At 44.2% G+C, this 24,576-nt stretch overlaps 1 protein-coding gene across 4 annotated transcripts in view; it reads right to left on the reverse strand.

Annotated features, from left to right (window-relative positions):
- Positions 1–24,576, reverse strand: part of BBS4 (Bardet-Biedl syndrome 4) — a 40,028-nt gene that overhangs the window by 4,507 nt on the left and 10,945 nt on the right. Inside the window, exons 1-13 of one of the 4 annotated variants that reach the window (XM_013097218.5) lie at positions 22,774–22,918; positions 18,007–18,086; positions 13,879–13,942; positions 12,975–13,086; positions 12,267–12,339; positions 10,384–10,437; positions 8,746–8,873; positions 6,894–6,948; positions 5,980–6,048; positions 4,619–4,771; positions 4,309–4,480; positions 3,721–3,790; positions 121–262 (exon numbers count right to left, since the gene is read on the reverse strand). In XM_013097218.5, coding sequence (XP_012952672.3) covers positions 121–262; positions 3,721–3,790; positions 4,309–4,480; positions 4,619–4,771; positions 5,980–6,048; positions 6,894–6,948; positions 8,746–8,873; positions 10,384–10,437; positions 12,267–12,339; positions 12,975–13,086; positions 13,879–13,942; positions 18,007–18,086; positions 22,774–22,891 — 1,290 coding nt within the window. In that variant the 5' untranslated portion in view covers positions 22,892–22,918. Of the gene's footprint in view, positions 1–120; positions 263–3,720; positions 3,791–4,308; positions 4,481–4,618; positions 4,772–5,979; positions 6,049–6,893; positions 6,949–8,745; positions 8,874–10,383; positions 10,438–12,266; positions 12,340–12,974; positions 13,087–13,878; positions 13,943–18,006; positions 18,087–22,773; positions 22,919–24,576 lie in introns of those variants that run through there. The other 3 variants (XM_027466209.3, XM_021270662.4, XM_013097220.5) reach the window with 3 other exon arrangements.

Consider the following 24,576-nt stretch of genomic DNA (forward strand, 5'->3'; position numbering starts at 1 on the left):
GAAAATCTCATAAGCAGAATTTCTTCCTAATAATTGGACTCAAAAGTCAAATTTTCTCCTTGTTTGTTGCGAGTCTTAATGTGGCTATCTAGCTCCTGCTGACAACTTGTAAGCACCTACCTCAGGGTCAAAGTCAAGAGTGCTGCTCTCCTTCATCGCATTGACCTTCTTCTCCATCTCCTGGTACTGGCAGAGGGCTCCCTTCTTGTCCCCCTGGTTATACAGCAGGACAGCATAGTTGAGGTTGACGAGGGGATTGCACCTGCAGCAAACACAAGGGATGCATCGCACTTAGCCGGACTCAGACCACGCTGACGTGCCCAAGCAGCAAAGCTTCAGCCTGGCTCAGACAAGCCACAGGGTGCTCTGGCCCTGAAGTCACATCTGCTCACATCACTCTTCCACTGCCCAGTCTCAGTTGCTCTGAGGTGAGGGCTACAAAGATCTCCCCGAGCAGTGACCTCTGCTCTCAGGTAGGTGAGCTGGCTTTGTCAGCGTCTGCAAGATTGGTTCAAAGGAGGCAAGAGCTCTCCCTAAAATGTACGCTACGTTTGGGGCCAGCCTCAGTACTGGGGCTGCCTGTGGGAGGGTGGAGGAGCATAAGGCAGCTGTGCTGTGCTAGAGTTTGGTTTGAAACCAGCTGCAAAGACCTGCAGAGCAGTTTTGCACTTGTCAGACTTAAAAGAGCAGCAACAGAAGCCCAGCTGAGAGCAGAAACCAGCGCTGCGCTGTATTTACCCGTGCTACCACTTACACCTTTGGGAACAAGAATGGAATAGTTCCATGTGCTCTCATTTTCTACAGTACCCATTTTCTTCACCAGGATACATTAACCCAGAGCAGCAGCTTTTCTTCCAGCTTAGCCAGGAATGTGAGCAAACTCAGCTGGAAGGAAAGAGCGAGCTGCTTCCCTGGGTTCTGGGATTCAGTGAACCCCTCAGAGACCTCTTCCTTCTCTAGCTGCTTCACAAGCCAAGGTTTACACTCAGCAAAATGCTCTGACCATCTTCAGCAGTCTGAATCTCACACTTAACTTGTTGAAGCAAAGTGCATAGGTGTTATTTGACAAAGAAACGAACAGCAAGAGGGGCACCGCAGGAGCTCAGGCAGACACTCGGCTCATCCTGGCTGCAAGGCTGAGACCTGGAAAAGCAGAGGCTGCATTTGGCCAGCTCGTAGCGTGTACGTGTATCCCTGCACACGGGTCAGCCAGGGATGCTTTGGAGTTCGCTCAATAAATGTGAGCGTGGGACTGGTGCCCTCTCCTGGAGCATGGCAGGGATAGCTGGAGCCATCCAAAGATTCCAGCACCCACACCCAGGGGGCCAAGACAGAGAGCTTCCTTTGTGAAAAGTGCAGAAGGAAAGGCTTCTGCCATCACTGTTCAATAAATAGAAAGCATCGTCTGCAGGCCATGACTATCCATCCTCAGTAAGTTATATGACAGCGCTGCAAGGAAGAAGTCTATTAGAAGAAATCCAATAGCATTCATCACCATTGGATTTCCTTTATCTGAGAAACTGGAACACTGATCCTGCAATAAAAATAATAATAAAAAAAACCACCCTCCTCATCGTCTTTGCCAAAGCAAGGGATGTAATGCATGAGCAGATAAATATAAAAACCTGATTTCTTGAGGGAAAAAAAGAAAAAAAGCCAATAAAAACAGGAAGAAAAAAAAAAAAAAAAAACAAAAAACACAAAAACAGACTCACACAACAAAACACCAAAACCAGAAATTGGCCAGATCTGGAACAGCCACTTTTAAAATTAATTGAACCCTATCATGCTAGTTATCCTTCAAGAGCTGAGAAGCAATATAATGGTTAGAAAAATCAATAGCTAAATAACCAAAGGGAAAAAAAAAAAAAAAAAAAAAAAAAGGCACAGCTATGAGCTAAAACCAGTATTAAGATGAAGAAACATCTTTTTTGAAGATTTTGGCAGAACACTTTCCCTTCCAGACCCCAGCATGGTACCCAGACCAAATGTCACAGCGTGGCTATAAAAGTATTTATGGCAATGGGAACAGACACAGCTACCTTCATCCCAGCCAAACAGCTCATAATGTGCCAAGAAAGCAAGCCTGCGGGGACACGGATTCAGCCACAAAATAACTGTAGAGAATACAAGGCATGTCAGCTGAACGAGGCACAAAGAGCCTGACAGAGCCTGGATATTCCTCCCAGCAGTCAGTGGCAGTTTGTATTCATTTTTGCTTTGATGAAGTTTTATTTTCCTGGTGAAACTATAAAGCTGTAGCATGCTACTGGTGCCAGATATTTAGGCAAAGTTGGGGAGCTCGATTCCTATTCCCTCTCTTTGATCAAAGCACACAAACTCATGACTAAGCAGTCTGAATGAGCTTAAGATCCTGCACGCCCTTGCTAGACATGGAGTTCTGATTAGGAAAGCCAGGCAAAGGAGCTGACTGGATCTTGGTTGGAGCTTTTGGTAGAACAGCTGATGCATAATTGCAAAACACACGGCAAGACGTGTAAATCTTTGACCATGGCTTGCACAGGTTCACTTCCTGTGAGGAGGCTGCCCAGACGTCCTGGCATTTGAGGCAGAAGTAGAAATATTTAAATCTTGCTTTGTAACTTTGTTGATGCATAATCATGAAGAATCTCAGTGCCAGATGTGTGCTGGTGGCGCCGGGCTAACCGATTCAAGGGCTCTGTCATGCATGCAAGCCAGGCAATTCTCAGCAAAGTGCCAAGAGCATTTACAGCACCTCTTTGCAAAAGGAACTGCACTAAGGGGTCAGACACTATTCTTTTAAACTTGCTGCCTTTTTTTAATGGCCTTGGGAACTTCCAGAATTCCCAGAATTAAGCCTGGCCTGTGTGCCTAGGTTAGAGGGGACAGGGACCAGTGTTTTCTCCTGCCATCTTGTGGTGGCCACTATGGAAAAGAGCCTGCCTTAAGACTCACTGTGCAGGCTGCTCTCAGTATGCAAATATTCGCAGTAAACTGGGGAGAATCGCCATCAAACCTCCCACTAGTTAAAATGTGAAAAGTGAAAAATGAAAGGTAAAGAAAAGCAGACCCAGGCAGCCAGAACTATTCCTAAATTTGAGACAAATCTGTTTTTTCTGCCTGAAATGACGCAAATGACTATCTTTACCACTGAAAGGCTCACTTTAACATTTCTGAAAGCAAGTGCTCTGATTTTAAGAGCTAGATTGCAAACACCGGCATTGCTAAGAAAATGGAGGAGAAAGAGCTGCACCACTGTCCTTTATATGCTTTATATTAGCTTCTTGCCCACATTTTCCCAGCTAAAATCTTCCCTCTGACCAGTTCAGAACAGGCTTTAACCCAAGCCTCTCAGTGCTCTCGCCAGTGCTTGAACTTTGGGTTACAAAATATTCTGGGATGGCTGGTTTCCTTCTATTGAATCTGCTCCATTGTGTGTAAATAAAGGAGGACTGGAATCCAAAGCCATCATCACTGACTCACTAAATAAACAGCAAAATAAAAATCAGCTTTGGTTTGGTCTCAAACAAAATTTCTTTCATTTTTCAGAGCTGACCTGAATGGAAAAAAAACAAGTGGTTTTCAAACTGATTTGCATTGCTTCAGGAATAAAAATATTTCCCTAATGAAAACCGTCTTGGGTCAGAGTAGTCAGAGCAACAAAGCATGTGAAGGAAACCAGGTGCAGGGAGGAAAAGCAGCGTGATCAAAGAGCTAAAAGATGTGATTAAGACTTACTTGTCCAATGCCACAGCTTGCTCATAGGAACGTTTTGCATTCTCAATGTCTTCAAGGTTTGTCAGAGCAACTGTACCAAAGGAAAAGGTACACACAGAAAATGATACTTCACGAGGACTTTACTTTTGGGATACTTCTGACTGTCATTAAATCATGAAATAAATAGGTGCTAGCAGGGTTGTCTGCATTACTGCCCCCAGTGCAGGTGAGGATTAACTCTTCTAATGTCCCTTCTTATAACTACTCATCTCACCAAATCACAAAAATTACCAGTGCTGGACATGAACACCCTCTAGGCAACACAAACCCAAACTCTTAAAGGTAAAAAGTGTTTGGTTTTGTATTTTTCTTTTTTTTTTTTTTTTTTTTTTCAAATGTGTAACCTGGATCTAACTGCAATTTAACCTTTCTGTTCACTACTGAGAGAGAACAGACTATTCAGGCTTTACACCCACCGGTGACCTGCTGGGGAATTTGGTATAGCCTTTGTCCAATGTTTTTTTCCTTAAGGCCAAACTTTCCCTCTCCAAAACGCTGCATCTCCTAAGCTGGATATACACCAGAGCTGCATAACGGCGTGTAACATACCTGCAAGGAGCATGTACAGCTCTCCCATCTTGGGCTGGAAATTGATGGCAGCACTGAGGAAGTGGAAAGCTGATGCGTACTGCTGCATCGTCAGGTGCACTAAGCCCAAATTGTACAGGATCTTCCAGTCGAAGGGAGCCAGGTAGTTTGCCCGCTTCAAGCAGCTGATAGCCTTCAAAAAGGAATAAGCATGCTGTAATGCAGCCCACCCAAGCAGACCTCCTGTCTCTGCCACAACAGGACTCGTGTTCTTCCATAAAATTGAAAACACAAAAAAAAGTGAAAAAAAGTAAGGAAACAAGATACTTACTGCAACGTATTTCTTCTTGCCGAAGAAGCACATCCCAATATTGTTCCACAGCGGGGGACTTTCAGGCATGGTGCTGGCCACCACCCTGTATTTGGAGAGGGCAACATCAAAGTCTCCATGGGTCTGCATCAGGCTGCCAGCCGCCAAGGTGGCCTTTGAGAGAAGAGGAGAGCAACCAGCTGAGGAACTGCGTTTCCCAAACATGATGAGATGATAAAGTTGTTAAGCTAAAGCCATCTCAAAAACAACCATTTAACTTTTTCAGTTGTTTTCTTCTAGGGGCTTCCAACACCAACAGTGAGGAGCAGATGAACCTCCAGAACCTCTCAGCATACAGTGAAGACAGGGTAAAGAGGGACTTGAGTCCACCTTTTCCTGCCCTATCTCAATCATAGCAGTCTCTGAAATCCTGTAATGTGAAAAGTGCTTAGGGTATGTTTTGGGTTGATAGCATATCTTCTACAGCCCAGGTGTCTGAGAAGATCTATGCACTACTACTTTCTTTTTACCAGCAAGTACTGATAGAAACAGTTCTGGTGTAAGTTATCTGGAGAGTAAAAAACACAAGCGAGACAAAGCAGCCTAGTTCACACCAACTAGTTGATACTGCAAATTAATGGAAATATGCATTGGGGGAAAAAAGGCAAGTGGCTGCAACACATATATATTTAAACCACACTAAGCTAGTTAAGTCATTTATGATACTTCATGGTGACAAGTAAAATTTGTAAGTGTAAAGGTGTTTTCACAATAACATTTGGCTTGCATTCATGTATCAGTTGTCAACCATGCATTTCAATATTCTACTTTGCTAACATCGTACCAAAGGAGGCAGCAAGAAATGAAGTAACATGTTTAAAAAGGGAAGCAGTTCCACAACCAGAAATGAAACCTAGATGCCAAGCTCAGCTTTCCGGACTGGAGCCAAGGAAAAGTCACACTTGTATGTAACAGCTGGAAACACAGAGGATTATTAGCAGATGGGAGAATAATGTAATGGGACATCACTTGGGCCTGTGCTCCATGCCTAGGAATCACAGTGGCCCAGGCACAGGTCTTGGGATTTTTAAAACAACGTCTGGAAGACTTCCATTGCAAAGCAAATTCAGTTTGTTAAACTAGGTGCAACTTCAAATTAAAAAACAAGGGATGCATTTAACACCACATATTCTGCCCAGTTCCCTTTCTCTGCTTCCACACACATCCAGTTTCCTCTCCAGGGAAAGGTCCCAGAAATGTATTTTGGAAAAAGTTTTCTGGAGCATAATCCTTTTTAGCCTCTCAATGATACAGACAGCAAAGCTTTGATACTGGAATTAGTTTCAAGAGGTCAGCTGGTTCATTTCCACTCCTGCTGATACCTTGTAGTTGCCTTGGTCATAAGTAAGTGCCTTTCCAAGGTGTTCAAAAGCCTTCTGGTAATCCCCAAGCTGGGAAAAGAAGTAAATGAGTATCAGAAAATCAGGAATAGGAAAGGAAAACATAGGCTTTATGGACACCCAAATTTCTGTTCAGCTAAAAAAAGGACTCAGAAAAGTGATTTTTGCAGAGCTTCCACTTACTAACTTACACACACATTCCTGTTTGATGATTTACAAAACAAATCCTAAAAATGGATTATGCTGAGCACTGTTCCATCCCAATTTCCCTATTTCCATTGTAAGACAATGTTTATGAAGATCTACACCTTATTCTCGAGCATCTAAATAGATAGGGAAATGCTTAAGGAGCTTTCTGAATTAGCACTCAGTGCAAGTTTTCTAGCCCATCAATCCTGCCAGGATTGATACTGCCAGCTCTTCTTTGCCCGCTTGCTCCTTGGGTAGCTTACTTTTGGAATAATCAGATGGTCCTGCCCATACATTTCACAGATAAGTGATAAGTATGCTTTTGTTATTTAAATCAATGATTTTCTTCTATGGTGCATTAATGCTGCTTTCATGGCTGCTTTTGTTGTAGATTAACTTGCTGGACTCCAGCTCCAGAAGTAAGGTAATGACTAGTCATGTTTTACTGTACTTAGAGGATTTATAACAGAATTAGGGCAGCTGCCAGACAGAATTCCTGCTCTGGCTCAGATCCAGGATCAACTTACTGTTAGCAGCAAAAGTAAAGAAGAAAAGGAGAGAAAAGCAAGCTCTGTCGTGATAAATACAGTCCTTACAGAAACGCAGGGTAGTCACATAAGGATGGATAGAAATTAACTCTATAAAACAGTCTTGGTTGTTTTGTAAATAAGTAAGTTCATGTAATAGATATGGGAAGTTTTCAGTACCTGCAAGTAAATTAAACCCAGTTTTGTAAGGAGGTCTGTATTTTCTGGAGAGAACCTGTAACACAAAAGCCAGAGAGCTGCATTGTGAATTGGCCCCTCTAGAACAAGGTAAATACAGAACATGGCATCGCTATGCTACACTGCCCTAGTGTCACACTAGGAAATTAACTGTTATTATTAATAATACGCAAATATTGGAACAGTTACCATCATGGGGACTTCCTTTGAACAATAATACATCTAAGATTTCAAAATGCCTTACAGATACTAGTAAGAACTGAAGGTAGCTTCTTTGAAACAGGTCTGGAAGCATGGTAAGAGGATGTGGTTTTATTAAACTTCACAGTGAGCCTGCATGAGTGACCTGGAAATAGAAAATGGGGTTCTCCTGTCTCCCATAAATGATCCTGTAAATCCCTCCCCAGCTTCTGGGGCCACGTGTGACAGACAAACCTCAGCGTTTCTGATGGATCCCACACATTCATCATCAGACTCGCCATTCACTACTCTACAAAAAGATTACGAGCTGTGGACTGCCTTGTGGTACACTGCAATCCACAGGCACTGCTCTAGTAGTTAACACACCTCGGACAATATACACCACTGTTTAGCACAGTAAGGCTTCAAAAAGGACGCCCTTAGTGTTTTCAGTTACTGCATGCAACTCCCAAACCCTCATGGCTAATTTGGGGTTCAGGCAGCAATGTCATGAACATTTTTAAAAGCATCCCCATTCCCAGGAGGTTTTGAAGAAATAAATAGCATTAAAAAAAAAAAACAACAACAAAGTAGAAAGGGACACTGTATGTTTGTGGCCTCACTTAACAGAAGTGAATTTTCAAGTCACTGCTATCAAGTCTTAAGAAATCTAGTATGTACAATCACACAGGCACATTTAAATCTCAACTGGAGCAAAACCTGTGTGCCTGGTGGAAGATAAACAGAAAGCAGTGACAGACTAACCTGCAGCTGGAAGATAAACAGAGAGCAGCGACAGACTAACCTACAGCTGGTAACAGCAAGCTAAATGCAGCGGGCAGATGAGAACAAAAAGAAAAAAGCAGGAGTGAGGAAGAAGGGAGGGGAGGGGGGCAGCAAGATAACCAGTATAAACCTGCTAAAATGCTTAGCAAGGATTATTTATGTAATAAACATTCTAGCTTAATCCAAATGTCTACCCGACCCAATATACTGCCAGAGAGCAGCCAAAAGCAGATGTGTAAGAAGGAAAAACAGCTAGTACAAAATGCAGATCCTCCAGTGGTTTCTGACATGCTCCTGCTTTCCTTTAGTCTTTTGCCTACATTTTTAAAAGCACCGGTAAATCAGACACTCAGGAACGTCCTAAAAAAGACAGACTGGTACTCAGAAATGGTGACAGGGTGGGAGAAACTCACCATGCACCAGCCCATCTCCAGTCTGCCTACTCACACTCCTTCAAACGCAAATCACTCCATGAGAAACCCAGCAACTGAGTTTTGACAGACAGTCGGGGTTAGAGAGACAGCCAGGGTTAGATCTTGTTGGTAGAAAAACCTTTGGGATTTATTAAGTCCATTTGGGATATGTTTGCTCCGAGGCATTTCTGTCCATTTGTTTTCCACTGTTTCTTGGCAGACCTTCAAACAGCTACCTTCTTCCCTGACATGTTGTCAGCAGGAGGAGGACTACAGCTGAGAGCAGAGACAGCTGAAGAGCTTGCAAAGTGCTTGCTTTGCACAGAGACACTGTAATTACCATTAGCTTTTTAACTGTGTCCTCAATTCAGATCTGGGACACCCATCAAATTAATCCTGGCATAGGATGGAACATTGACAGAAAAAAAAAGAAAAAAATATATATATATTCTTACTCTATAGCTTTCTTATAGACTTCAATGGCTTTATCAGTCTCCCCCTCCAAAAGGTGAATTTTTCCCAGCATCTTGTAAGTCTGATCATGTCTGTTGAGCTCCAGGGCATTGTTTAGCTGGTCTCGTGCCTAAACACACAACCACAGAGAATAAAAAATAATCAGTGATCATTCCTCGGTGAAGCAACAGCCCAAGAGCAATCCACAGCAGCTAGGGAAAGGGAACAGCTAGCACCCCCTGAGCTCGGAGAGCCCTGCTAGCAAAGCCCAGCCCAGCTAATTGTTGAAACAAGTTCTGCATTGGGGGCCATGAGCTTTCTGGGACAGAAAAAAAGGGAAGCAGTATGCTCCAAGCCAAGAGGCAACAACCTCACGAGGAAGAGAGGAGCACAGGCCTGTTCCTGTGCTTGAATTTGTTTGCTTTAAGGGAAGCCTCAGCCCTGTGAGGTTAACAGGTACGTTGCAGTTTATTCCTCGCTAAAATGCTTACTCCAGCAGCAAGCAGGGATTGCCAAGTAAACCAGGGGAATGAATCAGCCCTTGTCAGGCACACACCGATCCCCTCCAACAGGAGACGCTTTGCAACATGTCCTCCTCTTACCTCCTCAGGCCTAGCCAGCAGGACTGCAAAGAACATTTGCTGTTTCTGGACACACCATATATTAGAAAGAGAAATGCTGACGGGTTAAAGGAATTCTGCACTATGTTACCAACAACTACTGAAAAGACAGCCATCCCCATGGGCTTCGTTGTGTTTTAGATGTCCCCCAGGAATTATTCAGCACACACTGCTGCCCAGGGTGACCAATATGTCTCAGTTATGGGAAAGCTGGCAGGTTAGCAGGTCCCAGTATGGAAACTGCTAGTGCAGATAACAAATCCCGTTGATGAACCTATGCTCCACAGCATCCTGCTTTACAGCAATGTCTCCAACAGGGAACGCAGCGGGGTTTTGCCTGCAAGGACCACAGCATTCCACCAGAAAGAGCAGCAGGGAGCAATTGGGCCAAACTGGGAACAAAGACTAAGTGCTGTGTTTTCCTGGATCCTGCCAGAGACAAGGGGAAGCAGGTTTTCCTTCAGATCAATGAGACTATTCACAAGATGCAGCAGTTTGAGCTTTATGCTGGGGAAACAGCTTGGGTCTTAACCATCACACTTCTCTTGCTGCAAGAAGATGAAATTGGCATGCTCAGTGGTTTGCTGCTCCTCACAAAACCTGCAATGTTTACCACAGTGGTTTTAAAAGGCTCTGAAACAGATGCAGCTCTTGATGGAGCACAGCTGGTTTTCTGTCTCGTTTGAGGCAGCTCTTTGAGGTTCCTCAAACATTCCTTTTAAGAACAGAAATGCTCTCTGAAAAATTCTAGTTCAGGAAAAGCCTCCTGGCCAGCAACAAGGCTAAGCTCAGTTTCACTCTTATCCAAGTTCACAAACTTTCAGCTGACTCAAAATAATTCAACATGCAAATGAGAACAGACACGGCTCATGAACTTTTGCTCCCAGAAATGAACACCGAAGCAAAAAGCTTCCTTGATACCCAGCATTGCAAAGGGTCCACCTCAAACCCCCAGAGTGTGAAATTTCTAGGATCCCTGCTTCCCATCTGTCAGGTAGGTGAGATGAGCATTTGCATTACCTTGTTGAAATGTTTCAGGTACATGTAGCACACCCCCAGGTTGTGGCTGATCTCCTGTATGAGACAAAGCAAAACAAAACCCAATCAGCAAGAAGTTTGAGATACGATACGTAATTTACCAGTGACAACAGTCATCGCTGACATGGACAGGGAGACTCCCAGCCCATACCCTTCTTGCTTTAGTTCAAATAAACCTATGAATTCCAGTTTCTCCAGGAACCTACAGAGCTAAACTTTGACAGAACGGGAAAGCCTACAGTCCAGAGGGACTAAAGCACAGAAATGACAATGGTCTCTTTGGAGAATACGGAGCAAAGACTGTTTTCTTCATGTGACTCAGTTCCCAGTGAGATCCCTGAAGCTAACACCCATTGCCCTCATGGGTGGCTCTCCGTCTACCTGTACAATCACAAAGACACACACAACACTGCATCCAGCTGGACAAAATTTAAAGATGCTTCTAACTTTCCAAAAAAGAAGTCAAGCACCAGAAGGGCTGATATCCAGGATCTCTGGCAACTGAAACACGTTTGCAACACAGTAGGAAGATCACTTTGGCATCCTAAACACTCTAGTGCCACCATAGGGAACAATCATGCCTCTAATTCATCGCCAACAGTGTAACAGCCAAGCTACTTGTCATCTTCCTCGCCCTGGCACATCCCGCGGAGCTGAAAAGCAAGGTCCACAAGTTCCTCGTTTCTATTCTGGTAAGCATTTCACTGCTTCATCAGTTTAGACAGCCTTGACCTTTGAGAGGAAACTCTCTTATTTACCCTCACAATGATACTTTCCTCGATGTGTCTCTCCAACTGTGGAGAACAGTAATGAATCAAAGAGCTACTCCTGGTCACTGCGGCTTGCAGAATGAGGCAGCACAAGCAAAGAGCACAGGCTGCTGCCAGTGCTGAGCCAGGTACGGGAAATAACTGATCAAAATGCCCACTGAAGTCTGCCTGCTGTGGCTGTAAATAGGGTCATAGTCATGCCAAGCACATACTGCAGGTAGCTTGGTTAGCTAAGGGACGATCCCCAGCATAAAAGGTTTCTGAGTTGTTTGGCACTAATGAGTTGATGAGAGTAACGTCAAATGTATTCTGGTATCAAGCCTCAATATTAGACACACTGAGCACCAAAAGTACAGCTAAAGTCAGCAAGTGCATCATGTCTTAGCAAAAAAGATCACATGTGGCGAGTCTGTCTTAGGAACAACACTTCTGCAGGCAAAACGGCCACCTGCAGAAGGCTGTCCACAGCTAACTGCAAGCCGCGTCCTCTCTTTTCTCACCTCCTGTCACACATCTCCCTTTGCAGTGTTCTTCCTTCCTTCTTTTCCTCTTAAGAGGAAAGAGCTAATTTATTATTGCTTCTGTAGATATCAGCCTACATTTTGTCCAAGTAAATAATGCTTGGTAGATAAGAAGTAACCTTTTCAGCTAATTTGAGGGCGATCTTTTTCAATGGTGTTTTGCATTATGAAAGGATTCCCAATTACTGAAGCAAGTTTTAGTGATAATGAGGGTTTAATGATGACCAAAGGAGGCACCTCCCATACCGTCCTTAATGTCATTTAGCTCTTTGTACTATATATGGCTGTGTTGATACTGGTACTTTGCAAAGCTCAAACACACGTTGCTAGATTCTCTGCTGCTTGTGCCCCAAGACAAGGTGTGGGACTGCAGGCTGAGATCATGCCTTGCTCCTGCGATCCAAACCAGCGGCTGCTGAGCCTCATCAGCATCATTATTCTGCCTCTCAGCCCTGCAGCTCACACTGCAGGCAGCATGAGCTCACCTCTGCCTGGAACACGTCTGCAGCTGTCTCCATAAAACTGCAGAAACATCTGCACAGCACAGTAATCTCCAAATCAACACAACACTCACCCAGTCCTTTTCATCGAGTTTAGCTGCTTCGTTGTACACTTCAATGGCTGCCTTGTGTTTCCCCAAAAGAAACCTGTGAAAGCATTTCAATTTTTATTTTTTCTTGCTTTGAAACCCTGCTGTGCAACCACTATCACCTTTGCCAGTGAGAAATGATGCTATTTGCTAGTTCTCCAGAGACCTGCCTGAGAAGCCCTGAGAAGTTTCCAATCTGAGCAATATGTCAGCACTGCTCCCTTTCAGGACCAAGGTCATTAATTCTGCACTCCCTTACATTATTGGAGATGCAAGGAATGAATCCACAGGCTCTGTCATCTGCCTTTGTCTCAAAGGAAAAGCACGGGTGATCAAAAGCAGACTGGACACTCAGAGACAGAAAGGGGTCTGCAGGGCAAGTTTACACTGCCCAAGGCTGCTGCTTTAGCTCTGGACCTGGAAATCTGTGTGCTACTTCTCTCACTTAAAGCACAAACACAAATGAAAAAAAATACAGAAAAAAAAACACACAACACAATAGCAGCCAAGCATGTAACAGAGAATGTGCTTTAAAGGGTAGCCCACGCTTCTGGAAAGCATCTCAAGTGTTGATAAGGAGGAAGCATGCTTGGAATTAAGCAGCCAGAGATTCCACTTGATGCCTGGGAGAAAAACAAAACCTGGAAGGTCCTGGGTAGCACATCAAAGTGAAACAATAAAAACACCACTCACAGCGATCGTGCCACCTGCTTGAGGTTGTCAGCACTTCGAGGGTTCAGAATGGAACATGTCTGAAAGAGTTCAAGAGATTCTTGAATTTTCCCCTCCAAGCGAAATATCAAAGCTGCAAGACAACATATACCAGGCAAATTAGTCCATTATCTGCAGGAAAAAGGTACCTCTGACAGCAGGGAGCTAACAGGGCGTACAGATACATTATAGCAGTACTTGTTTGGTCTTTCTCCTCCTGCAGCAACCCCAGCAGAAGCTGTGTGCGAGGACAGAATGAAAATACATGCAAAGGACCCATGCTTGTTTGGGAAAAAAATCTGTTCTTTATGGTACAGGCATCTTGAAACCCTGGCCAACTGTTCATTACAGTGCAGTCTGGATTTCTCCCCTCCTCCTACAGGCTGCCATAAGCCCTTGGCCAAGAAATCTCAGCTGTCCCCCAGTCCAGTCATCTGCCACGGTGACACACAGCCCTCTGAATTTCAACACCAAGGTCTGGGGGACGTTTGTGAGAAGGCAGAGGAAGACCACTCTTAGAGCCAGAGGCAAGACAACAGCCACCAGAGGCACGTAGCTCTGACAAACAAACATCCACAATACATTTCACAGCACACGATCAAACACGACCCAATCGAACACCAGCACATCGAAGGCCAAGAGCCACGAGTCCAAAAAGGAACTGACGACAAACTCATCAGTGAAGAGAAAACAGAACATCTTATCTCTGTCCATGTGATAATCCCAAATTTCAACACTAGAAGGTAGGTAGAAAAAAAGCCAAATATACTTACATATGAATTTTATACCCGTTTCCTTCTTTTGTCCCCATTTGTTCACTGTATCTTGTATCAAAAGGAACTGGCTTTAGCAATATTAAGACTTTCAGAGGCCTCATGTGACATACCTTGAACGTAGACAGCATATTCACACCTTCCATGAGACTCCTGGAGCTGCTCTTTGATGACAGCCTGAAACGAGGAAGTGCAAAGACCACAGGGTAAATGTAATCCCTGTCTCTGAGAAGCCCATTTACTGGGCCACCATCACCCCCTTTCCAAACCGTAGCATGACAGTTTTCAAACGAATATAAACCCTTCACATTTTTTAATAAAGGCAACCTCTACGAAAGAAAAATGATTCTGACCAACCAAATGCCTCCTGTGACTTTGATTTGGAGAACCTTTTTGCACGTGCCACATATAGCTGTGCTGTATCTGGGCGCACAGCAGAGTGCCCCGAAATACCTTGAATTAAAACATCACGCAACATGTTGTCAGACACGGTGCTTCCTTTTGTGACAGTAACTGTGGCATCACATAGGACACGACAAACGCAACATTCACAGAACCATATTTTGTGCATGGAAAAGTCAGTATTAAGACAGAATTTGCAGCTAGTTTTTGCAATATGCTGTATTACAACTCTAAAAAAGTGGTCAACTTTCAACATTTTAACAAAACTTGTGAAAGAGATTTTGTTTCAGCTACATAAACCACAACTGCACATATAGGACAGGCACTGGATTGCATTTGGGACAACTACAAGAGCGCATGGAAGAGTGCAAATTCATCATTGTTTGTGAGAGCACGGTGCCAGGAATACCACAGCCGTTCAGTGTTTCTCTGTTCGTTCCCATTACCAAAGATAATTAGATATTACCTGGGGAAAACGCCACAAGAAATCTATGAAAGCATCCTCTGCTGATAAGGGTATCTACTCTAGGCCCTTTGTGAAGAAATAAATTGAATTGGAGCAACTGCAGCTGAGTCAGTGAAAGTCAAATGAACAAATGATGAGTACATGGGGAAAGGAAGGAAGAAAACTGAGGAAAATGTAAATTATTGTTGGATGCACTCCTGCAGCTGACAGCTTAGGGTGCGGGTGCAGTTTGGCTATATTCCATAGTCACACATGACCTGAAATTATAAAAGTAGCCAAAATGAGTGATTCTGGGCAGGATGCAAACTGACTATGAAGCAAACGTTCTGTTTCTGCTCTCTTTGAGGTTCCTCCTTTGCTCTGACATAGAAGACAAAGAGGGGAAAGAAAGGAGGATTTCTGGGCTAGCAATAACCTGACGCTCATCTGGTACTTCTGTCTAGTGTGTGATCAGTACCACTATCCCCTGCCTCCGAGACGAATAGAAATGAAAGGCCCAGAAAGCAAGGAGGAAAATTGAACCTCAAACATAGCACATGGAATGATGGAAAGCGGGGTGAAGGCAAGGAGAGTTATTATTGAGAAACCTCACTGACAGAAAGAAAATTAAACAAAGGAAGGAAAAGAAAGAACAAATGCAGGCTGCTCTTCCCCTTGGACATAATACCCTCTGATCTCCCGACCAGAGACCTTCCACAAGCCTACATTTTAGTCTTAACCAAGTACTTTATCATCGGACTTTCAGCTCAGACACAAACAAGCATTTCTGAACACAGGTATGCAACACTGCCCCGTCTACATAAAACCAGTCTCAGAGCAAGAGCAGGCAATAGAGCTATCTTTTTTAGAGATCTGATTAATTCCTTAAGCCCTAAAAATCCCATAGTGAAAGGCCTTGAGCTGAGAAATATGATCTGTAATCCCAGCGTTTCCTCCCAAGTTTATTTAACTTGCTGACAGAATTTAGACGTATTGGCAGGAGACCAACCAACATGAGTGATTTTAATTAATTAAAAGCATCTGGTAATTTTAATAATCCTTCCCTCACACATAACAGAAGATTTCTGTTGTGAAAAACGGTTAGGGGGAAGAGCTGGAGTTGCTGCTGCAAGCAGAACACACACTTTATGAGCTGCCTATGTGAAGAGCAAGAGCTGAGTGATGACGACTGCTTAGCAGGGCCCGTCCCTGCGCTCCCCCCTCGCCACCCCCCAGATCCACTCTGCCTGCACTGCAATAGCAGGGCTGCTGCTGCCTCTGGCTCCAGGGGATGTTTGCCTTGTGCCTTGCTGGGTAGTGGAATCAAGCAGGCGGAGTTATCCATCTCGCGCTGTAATAAGCAGCAGCATTTGTCAGAAGCTTGGCAACGCCAGAATAGGTGCAAGAGCGGCCCTGTAAGGGTTAAAGCCAATTTAATGCTTGGATTTTAGGGAGTCAATGTTAGGAAATATTTTTTCCTTGGGCTTTTACACCGCTGACAAATAGGGGAGCTTCTACAGTTGCGCTGGAGAGGAGGCATCTCAAGGCACTGAGTGGGAAAGAGTCTAACAAGACCAGGCCAAAATTAATAGCATCAGAGGTCATTTGTTTATTAGCTGAGTCTTAAAAGAAAACTGATGGGCATTAATGAATGCCCAAACTGTACTGAAATCAGTGAGTTTAAAGCCATTTTAGTCATCAGGATTAACGATGCCACCTTTCATTTTTGAAGGTATTGGCCCTGAATAGCATGTTTGGGGCTGCCTGTGCTCATGCTCACGGCGTGTAAAGGCAGGCAGCTGGGGCATCCTATGTAGACCTGTAACCCCACCGAGCACCAGCAGAGAGAGCCAGAGGCTACCGGAGGGCAGTTCAGTGCACCTAGGATCTGCATTGCCTTTTGGACATGGCTATGGTTCAGAGACTGCAGAAGGATCCTGGCATGCTGATGTTCTTATCTTCTTTGGGACAAATCCAGGCCTCTGAGCACACATTCATCACATCTGAGAGGATAGATGGAAGATTATTTAACCAACTACTGTCCGGTGCCAAACTCTCCCAATGTAACCACAAAAACATGGTTCTGTGAGCCAGGAGGAAGGCGCTGACAGCTAAAGCAAAACTGGTCTGCCACAGGAAACGTTATTAGCTGTCTTCTCTACATTTTTCCCCATCTTTTACTTCCTTCAGTGACTAAAGACAAATTGCAGAAGTCAATGCTCCCTTCACACACCATCCACAGGGCTACTTTCTGTTTTCCTGAGCTGAACGTCTCTGCACTCCACGAGTCTACAGCCTGCCATGGAACTGGCAAACGTACAAAACAGGAGACCAACGAAATGCAGTCAGATCAACGGAAAAGGGAAGCAATTTTCTATTTAGATTACTAGTCCAGCCTCTGCTTAGATCTGTTTAAACCAAGATCTGAGAGGAAATCATTCGCTGATGATAGAGCCCTCCAGCTCCGCTAATTAAGAGCTAAATGAATTTCCTCTGGCCTACCCGTTTCTTAAGCACCCCCAGGAGTTCTCCAACAGAGAGAGACAAGTCCTGGCTGATCGTGGTGTTTCAGGAGGGAAAAACTATTTTCAGATCTTCTTTGCACATTACAAAAACAGAAAGGCTACTCTTACACCCCTCCTCCTGCCACTGTCACATCATCTTCAGCGTGTCAGGAAAACACACTGGTTAATAAACTTGGCATTTCCTTAGTCCACTTACTGTTAAATCCCAAATCAAACAACCACTTCCATGATACCCACCAAACTGACGAGAAATCAAAAGGTGCAGCGTGTCACAAGCAAAATGAAAGAATATCATTCAAGGATAGCCAAGATGTATTTTTAGACTTGGTAGAAATGTATTACTCGATTGAAGTGCTTTTGTAGCAGCTCTGTAGTATCCTTGAGAGACCTGCACTATCGAACTGCATTATAATCAGTGTGGAAGACCCCGTGTATCACCTGGAACAAGAGAAGCTTGCAATCCTTTCATTTTTACCACTTCCAAACGTATGGTGAGTTTATGGAGCACTCTAGAGAACTGCACATATGAATCCTGACTGTAGCTGAGGATTTAATAAAATTAAAGCTGTTTTGATCCTTGTCTTAGTTCTACTTTCTTTTGGTCCCCTGATTCCAAGAGAAGTCAGGAAGGAGGGTGACTAAGGCTCAGCCTTACCTCAAAGTCGGGATATTACGTTGGTGATGTACTGGTTTATGGGGAAAAGAGGGGTCCTAACGACCCTGTGGCACAGCAGGTGATCTGGCAAACCTGGAAGGCCACAGCTCTGCACCTCCCCTGTCCACAGCACAGCTAGGCCAGGCATGAAAACCACCATTTGACAACAGCAGTTAAGTACTTCCTCATGCAAAATCTCAGCAGCAGCTCTTACCTTACACTCGTCGTAGTCTCTGCGAACGTACAGCAGATAGATGTACCAGTTTCTCCTCTCTATAACGGGTAACTCCGGCACTGCATGTAAAATACAAAATGAGATTGATCAGCAGGGAACCTGGGCAAAGCACGAGAGGGATTCTGAACTGCCTGGTCTGCAAGCACAACACAACTAATTTGAGAACAGCAACTGCACCCGTCGGTGCAATTAAACTTCTGACTTGAAACCTGGAGCCTGGACATACAACCCATGTCCAGTTTCATTTTAGTTCTCAAGCTGATGTGTAAAACGTGTTGTTAGAGACAGAGACACTAAATGAGGTCTCTTAGCAGAAAACAGAGAAGTACCACCTCAAAAGGCTTGAGGCATCTGCTCCTTCTGGTGCAGCTACAGGAGCAAGCAGCACCGAGCAGCAACACGTTGGCTATGCACACATTTTAATTTAGCACTAACGCCAGTCTGATGGGATTGGTTTTTCCAAATACGCAAGAAGCAGCTTGGGGAAATGAGTTAGATTCACATTTCAGAAGTAGGGCAGAAGAATCAAACTTCTTTAACATAAATTTCTGGGAGTGAATGAGAAGGAAATAGGCACCACACACAAAAGGAGACTTTGGAGATGTTGTCATTCTCGAGGTGTGAATAATTTAGAGAGGTCAGGCTTGGTTCTTTGAAACTGTGAAGGGAGTATGAAACATCACAGGTCTGAGATGCTGTGAAGCTACTGGCAGAAAAAACTATTTGATGCAGTGGAAGGGAGAGGATTGTGCTCCGGTGTTTCAATCGTATGGAGCTTGCAGCAGTAATTATGGCAAATCACGAATGGATGTTGCTTGGTGATATTCGTGTTGGGTTTAAAAGTTTAACACACTGCTGTGCATTTCATTACGGCTCAAAATGTATTGCTTGGTTCTCGTTTCTGCAGCTCAGATGCTGGTAGCTGAGAGGTAACCATAGAAACTGGCAAAAAGCTGTATGTTTGCAAGTCAATATTGTGACAGAAGCGTGGAAGGCAAAGATTGTCGCAGGGGCCGAGGCCACAGGGATGCCCCACGGTCCCCACCGCCAGCCTGCGGCATGGGGCAGGGTCAGATGGACAGCTGACATGACCAACTTAGGGCAACGCAGGGATCGGGGAACCAAAAGCTCTCATCAAATGCTGCTCCCTCTCAGACCTTTGTAAGAACGGCATTTGCACACACACACTCCCCGATCAGTTGAATTGATTTCCACCAGCTTTATGTTTTCCATTTGTTCTTCCTCGTGGTTTCCCAGCAAGTAAGGAGTTAAAAGTGTCTACAAAGTGATTTTTAAAAAAGCACTATTTCATAAAGAGCGCAGAGGGCTGCTCTTCTGGACTGCATCGGGTGGTTACCTAATTCATTGGCAGACTTGTAATGACTTCCTTGTGTAAGTTACTGCAGATGCCAGGCTCTGACAGAACTTTCTTTTCCTAGAAATACAGCACTTAGGGGTACTGGAAATGAATTGCAGAAAGCAGCCAGACTTGTGTGTTGCCCCTGTGTGGTATCTTGCCACTACCCAGCACAAAATACTGAACTAGATGGCACATCAACCTGACCTATTCAGGTACTCCTTACCTTCTTTTGTAAGCATGGATTTAAAGGCAGGCATTGCAAACTCTATTTAACCATCAACATTCCAATTCCAGTCCGAACTAAAGTACACTTTTCCAATTTGTGTTAGTAATACAGCCCAAAATTACAAAATCCTGTATCATTACAAACAATGGAAACTGTTTTAAATAGGGAACAATCAGAAGAGACTCCAGACAAATTCCACCTGGTCTCCAGTCTGATGCCAACAGTACTGCAAGCCTTACCGAGAGGTCAAAAAGAAACAGAGAGCACCATAAAACCTTAAAACATCCAGAAAATCGAGCTGGCTGGGGTGTGTTCCAGCTGAGGTGGGAAAGACCAAATGAGGTTAGACCCTACATGAATGCTTTGGGATACGGATGGCACATCAGCGAGCAGATGCAAGATGGGTTGTTGAATTCCTGAAGGAAAGGGCTTTTTCACAGTTGTGGGACCAGAAGGATGCTGCACTGCCGCCTACACGACGGCGATGCCTGCTGAGAGCAGTGCTGGGAAGGAAGAAAGAGGCGACGTTCACCCCAGCCAGCAACACGAATGCTAAATGTCACAGCACTGAGCTGGGTATCGAGCTGCAATCGATCCTGCGCATGCACTTCAAAAAAGCATCAGAGACCAAAGAGAACAATGCCATCTGGAAATGAACACATTTTATAATGGATTTGAGCGTGAGCTTGATCAATTTACCATAATCTACCTCAAACATCTGCAGCATAGACAGGCACGAGCCACGGCAGTGTTTTCTTTCCTTGTCATCTCCTCTGCCATTGTCCTGCTGCTGAGAAACAAGCAGGAAAGGAAAGAAAAGGACAAAATGGACACCGACATCTCACAAACACTGTCTGCCTTATGGGTCTGAGACTGCAAAACCCAGAAGAGTTACCTAAAAGAGCTGGGCTGGAGATAAAACTGAGAGGAAACAAAAAAGCCACAAGACACACAAGTGAATGGCATTCACATCTGCAGAGATAAAACAGTTTTGCTTCCCCCCAGCAATGCGCTGAGCTATCTCCTCAGATAACCAGGCAGAATTGGGAAAACACGTGGAGTTTTTCCTCTCCTAAAACACATTTGGAAATAGCAACAAACCTGACTGAGATGACATCAGCCTCCTTTTTCCTCTTTCCCTAAGACAAATAAATTGAAAAAAGATAAATAAATTCTGATGTCTTTCTAAAAAGATATCTAGATTAATTCATAGATATAAGCGATCTGAACAAAAAAGAAACACAAAGATTCATAGAAGAATGTTGATAGACTCCCTGAGCCTATTCCAGAAAGAAAACATCAGTGGTTTGACCCTTTCTCTGAAGAACTCCAAGACAAACATTAGGTACCAAACCTGGTGTGGAAGCCACAGAGGACAGAGAAGAGTGGAAAGACAAAGAAATTGCAAGGAAATTAATAAATCATTAGACAAGAACTTGTCTAATTCACCCAAAAATGGCTGTGGGAAGCAAAGGACTGCTAACTGGGCTGTATGTTACCTACAAACACAAAAATGGGTGAGGCATGTCATGCCATACAGTGCTTGCTGCATCAGCCTTGACAGCAGCACGTGGCTGGATCTGGCCACAGGGCTGCTGCGAGGGGCACAAAGAAAGGAAAGAAGCACTGGCACCACACTGCAGACTCCTCAAGGGTAGGGATGATGGGGAACAGTGGAGTTTTCATGTGGCACAGTGGATTGCAATCTCACCCTAATCAGAGGCCACAACCACGAGGTTTCTGCACAGGGAAGAATTTGGCCTCGCTGGGAGGAGCTGAGCACATTCATCACGTCCCTCAGGCTGCCTGCGATGCAATTTTCCACCTTTTTCAACACACGGACTTTCAGAAGTCCCTTGTATGTAACTGCTGCAGAGCACAGGAAAACATGCCTTTCTTTGCCACCTTTCGCACAGTCCTCTACAATCCAGTGCCCACGGGGATGCAGGGACCACAGGTTAGAAAAGCAGGGCTTCTGACCATTCTAGCAGAGAAAACAGACATATTTTCTGTAAATCATGCTGATCAAGGGCCAGTTAAAGAAAATGCAATTATCCCCAAACTGTAGTTACAGTGAAAAGGGTTTATAGCTTGTGTAATTATCTTTTCGCCTCTCTTTTCTGAGAGTACAAAAGTCTACTCTCATTAAGCACCTGCGACAGGGTGCCAGGCACCAAATATATGATTAAATACCTCAGTCAAGAGACAGGCCAGTTGCTCTGCAGTGTTTTGATTGAATTCAAAAGGGAATCCATCTGATCCCCCTCTTTCTCGGTGGCCAGTGATTGATTGCACAACTTGCTCCCAGCAACGTGATTTTTCTTTCTGACAACGCGCCTTTACGGAAGTCACTGGAGTGGAAACCCCGACAGAATCGGAGGAAGATCATCAGGTTTGTATCTGCGCTGCACTATCATCGCTCCTCACTCCATTCATCCTGTTATAGATTTTCTCAAAGGACTGGAAAAAATGAAATCTGAATCGTCCCCTTTTGTGGAAACCTCCCTAGGAAATTACTTTGTGCTCGTGTCTTCGTATTGGGTAATTACAGCCTAGGTACCAGCTATCAACCGGCGGTTTTCAGATTTAATAAAAGCCTATTCAAATTGCTGTCATGTAAAAAGCACAAACAACCAAATTTCAGGGAGAAGCAATTGCTAAAGCACCAGCTGTCCTCTAGAAGGTTCCCAGAGACTACTTGTGCTGTAGGCAATGCCAGATGAAGCCGACTTCACCATAACCACACGGGCGCAGCCACCAGGCAGCCCGTCACCCATCCTAGTTACAGCCCACTCCAAAACTGGATGCTGTAAAACAAAACCCTGCAGTCTTGAGAAAGCACACCAGCACACAGGGACTTTCAAGATTAATGAGTAAGGATGGAATGATTCAAGTCTCTCACTACCGTGGTGCTTTGCTATTAGCAGAGCTGCACCAAAGAAAAAATGTGGGACAGTGCATCTTGCTCAAAAAGAAAGAGAGAGGAGCTTTGCTGCAGCAAAGGCACAAGGCTATGATCTTGTGCCATCGGAGAGGGCAAAGCTCTCTCGAAGACACAAAAGCAGGATTGATCTTTTCGATTTGGGATTCATTTCCTGGCTACAAGTACTTCTGGTCCTCAGCTTAGCCTCAAACTCACGGCACCATAATGATGTTTCACCTGCGGCTGGAGGAGGCTCCTCAAACCTGAGATCCGACGTGTGGTTAAGGCTTTCAGCACCAACATCTACCACATCCTGCAATTCCCAGCTCAGTCTCCCTGAGACATTTGCTGGCATTATTGCCAGGGATGTGTTCGTTCCCACCTGCAGAGTTTGGGGAAGGTTTGCTGCTGGGCATGGCTGCGGTTGCAGCCCAAAATGAAGCTCGGTGCTTCCACAACTGTGTTTAATTAGACGCCAATAGGAAGGGAAAGGCAAGGATGAAACCAGCTGTGCTGTTCTCCTTCTTGCCTTGAGCTTCACAAGCTCCCAAAGTGGGGAAATAAGGTAAAGCTGATGAAATAGAGGTAATGAGCATCTTCTGAATAAAAATAATACTAAAATAATAAGGAACAAACTCAAAAGGCTGCTACAGAACGATGTACCAGGGAACCTTATTTTCCAAAATAAGGTACAAATTATGGATAGAAAGCATTTTAAGCTCTCAAGCTTTTTAAATTTAAAAACAACAGGCTGCTTTGACAGCAGTGAAGCATCCTACAAATCCCTAGCTAGGCTGGTGCACAGACACAAGAACAAGAAATCCTCTTCCTTACCCAGACACCCAAAGGCTTTTACTGAGACTGTGGCAATATAAACACATTATAGCTTGGGAAGAAAACTAGTAGAGGAACATCATCCTGCCTACGCCCACATCCAGCTTTGGAGTTTGAAGTGTATAAATGGAGACAAAATGTATTCAAAATTTGGTAATGATAAAAAATAGCTCAGAAAATCACCACCCAGTGGAGATTGTTTATGCTACACTGCACTCATTGCGTGTGTATATCTGCATACATGTGTGAGAATACGGGTGTTCGAGTACACAACAATACCTGTAAAATGCAGAAACATTTATAAATGTAAAATACCTGTAAACAACAGAAAAAAGGAGAGAGAATTTTGCAACCGTCTCCTCACACGGCTGCAGCCATTCCCTCTGTTTAATTCCCTTCCCTCTGTTTTCCCTTTTGCAAATTGCTGCTGGAACACCTTTAAATCAAACGATAAACCCGTATGGTTCCCCCTTATTTACAGTCAGCTGGGGTTAGTAAAACTCATCATATACAACCCTGACGCTGGAAAGAACGCCATAATTCATAGCTGTGATCTTACTATCACGTATTAATAGCTTCACGAGACACAGAGAGAACTGCAAGGAGGCTGAAAAACAAGAGCAGGTTTAAACAAAAAGGCAACATTTCTGACTCTACACCTCCCCCTGCAGGAAAATTAGCCAAAGTTATATGAAGAGATGAAAATTGTATCTTAAAGTTGATTTACACGCTAGGAAAAAAAAGGGGGGGCAATTTTTGTTGCTAGTTTACATTGCATGAATCTTGAAGAGCAGCCAGCTCAGACTTCAAAGTCAGTGGTTTTCCTGAGTTAAGGCATTTAAGGTCTGAGTTCCTCCAAATGAAATGTTTTTATTTGCAAAACAAATACCTGCACAGATTATTCCATACAAATGCCCCCACAGCGTGGGCTGCTCCAGTTTAACCTTTGAAAGGTGAAGTGAGGAGGTTACAGAAGTAAAGGAACCAATGCTTGCGACCACCCCAGACCTCCCAGTGGCACAACCAGATTGCTTACTGGGAAACCTCCAGTACCAGCACGAGGCTGGCGAGATACCGCTCTGCAACCCTGACTCCTTTCAACAAGAGGAGGGGAATTATATTTCCCTAAGCACGAATGCATTAGCCTGAGCACTGCGACACGAAGCATTTGATTCAGACCTAAAAGAGCGAGCAGCCTTGGGTTGA

The sequence above is a fragment of the Anas platyrhynchos genome, chromosome 11, assembly GCF_047663525.1.
Source record: "Anas platyrhynchos isolate ZD024472 breed Pekin duck chromosome 11, IASCAAS_PekinDuck_T2T, whole genome shotgun sequence".
Classification (NCBI taxonomy): Eukaryota; Metazoa; Chordata; class Aves; order Anseriformes; family Anatidae; genus Anas; species Anas platyrhynchos.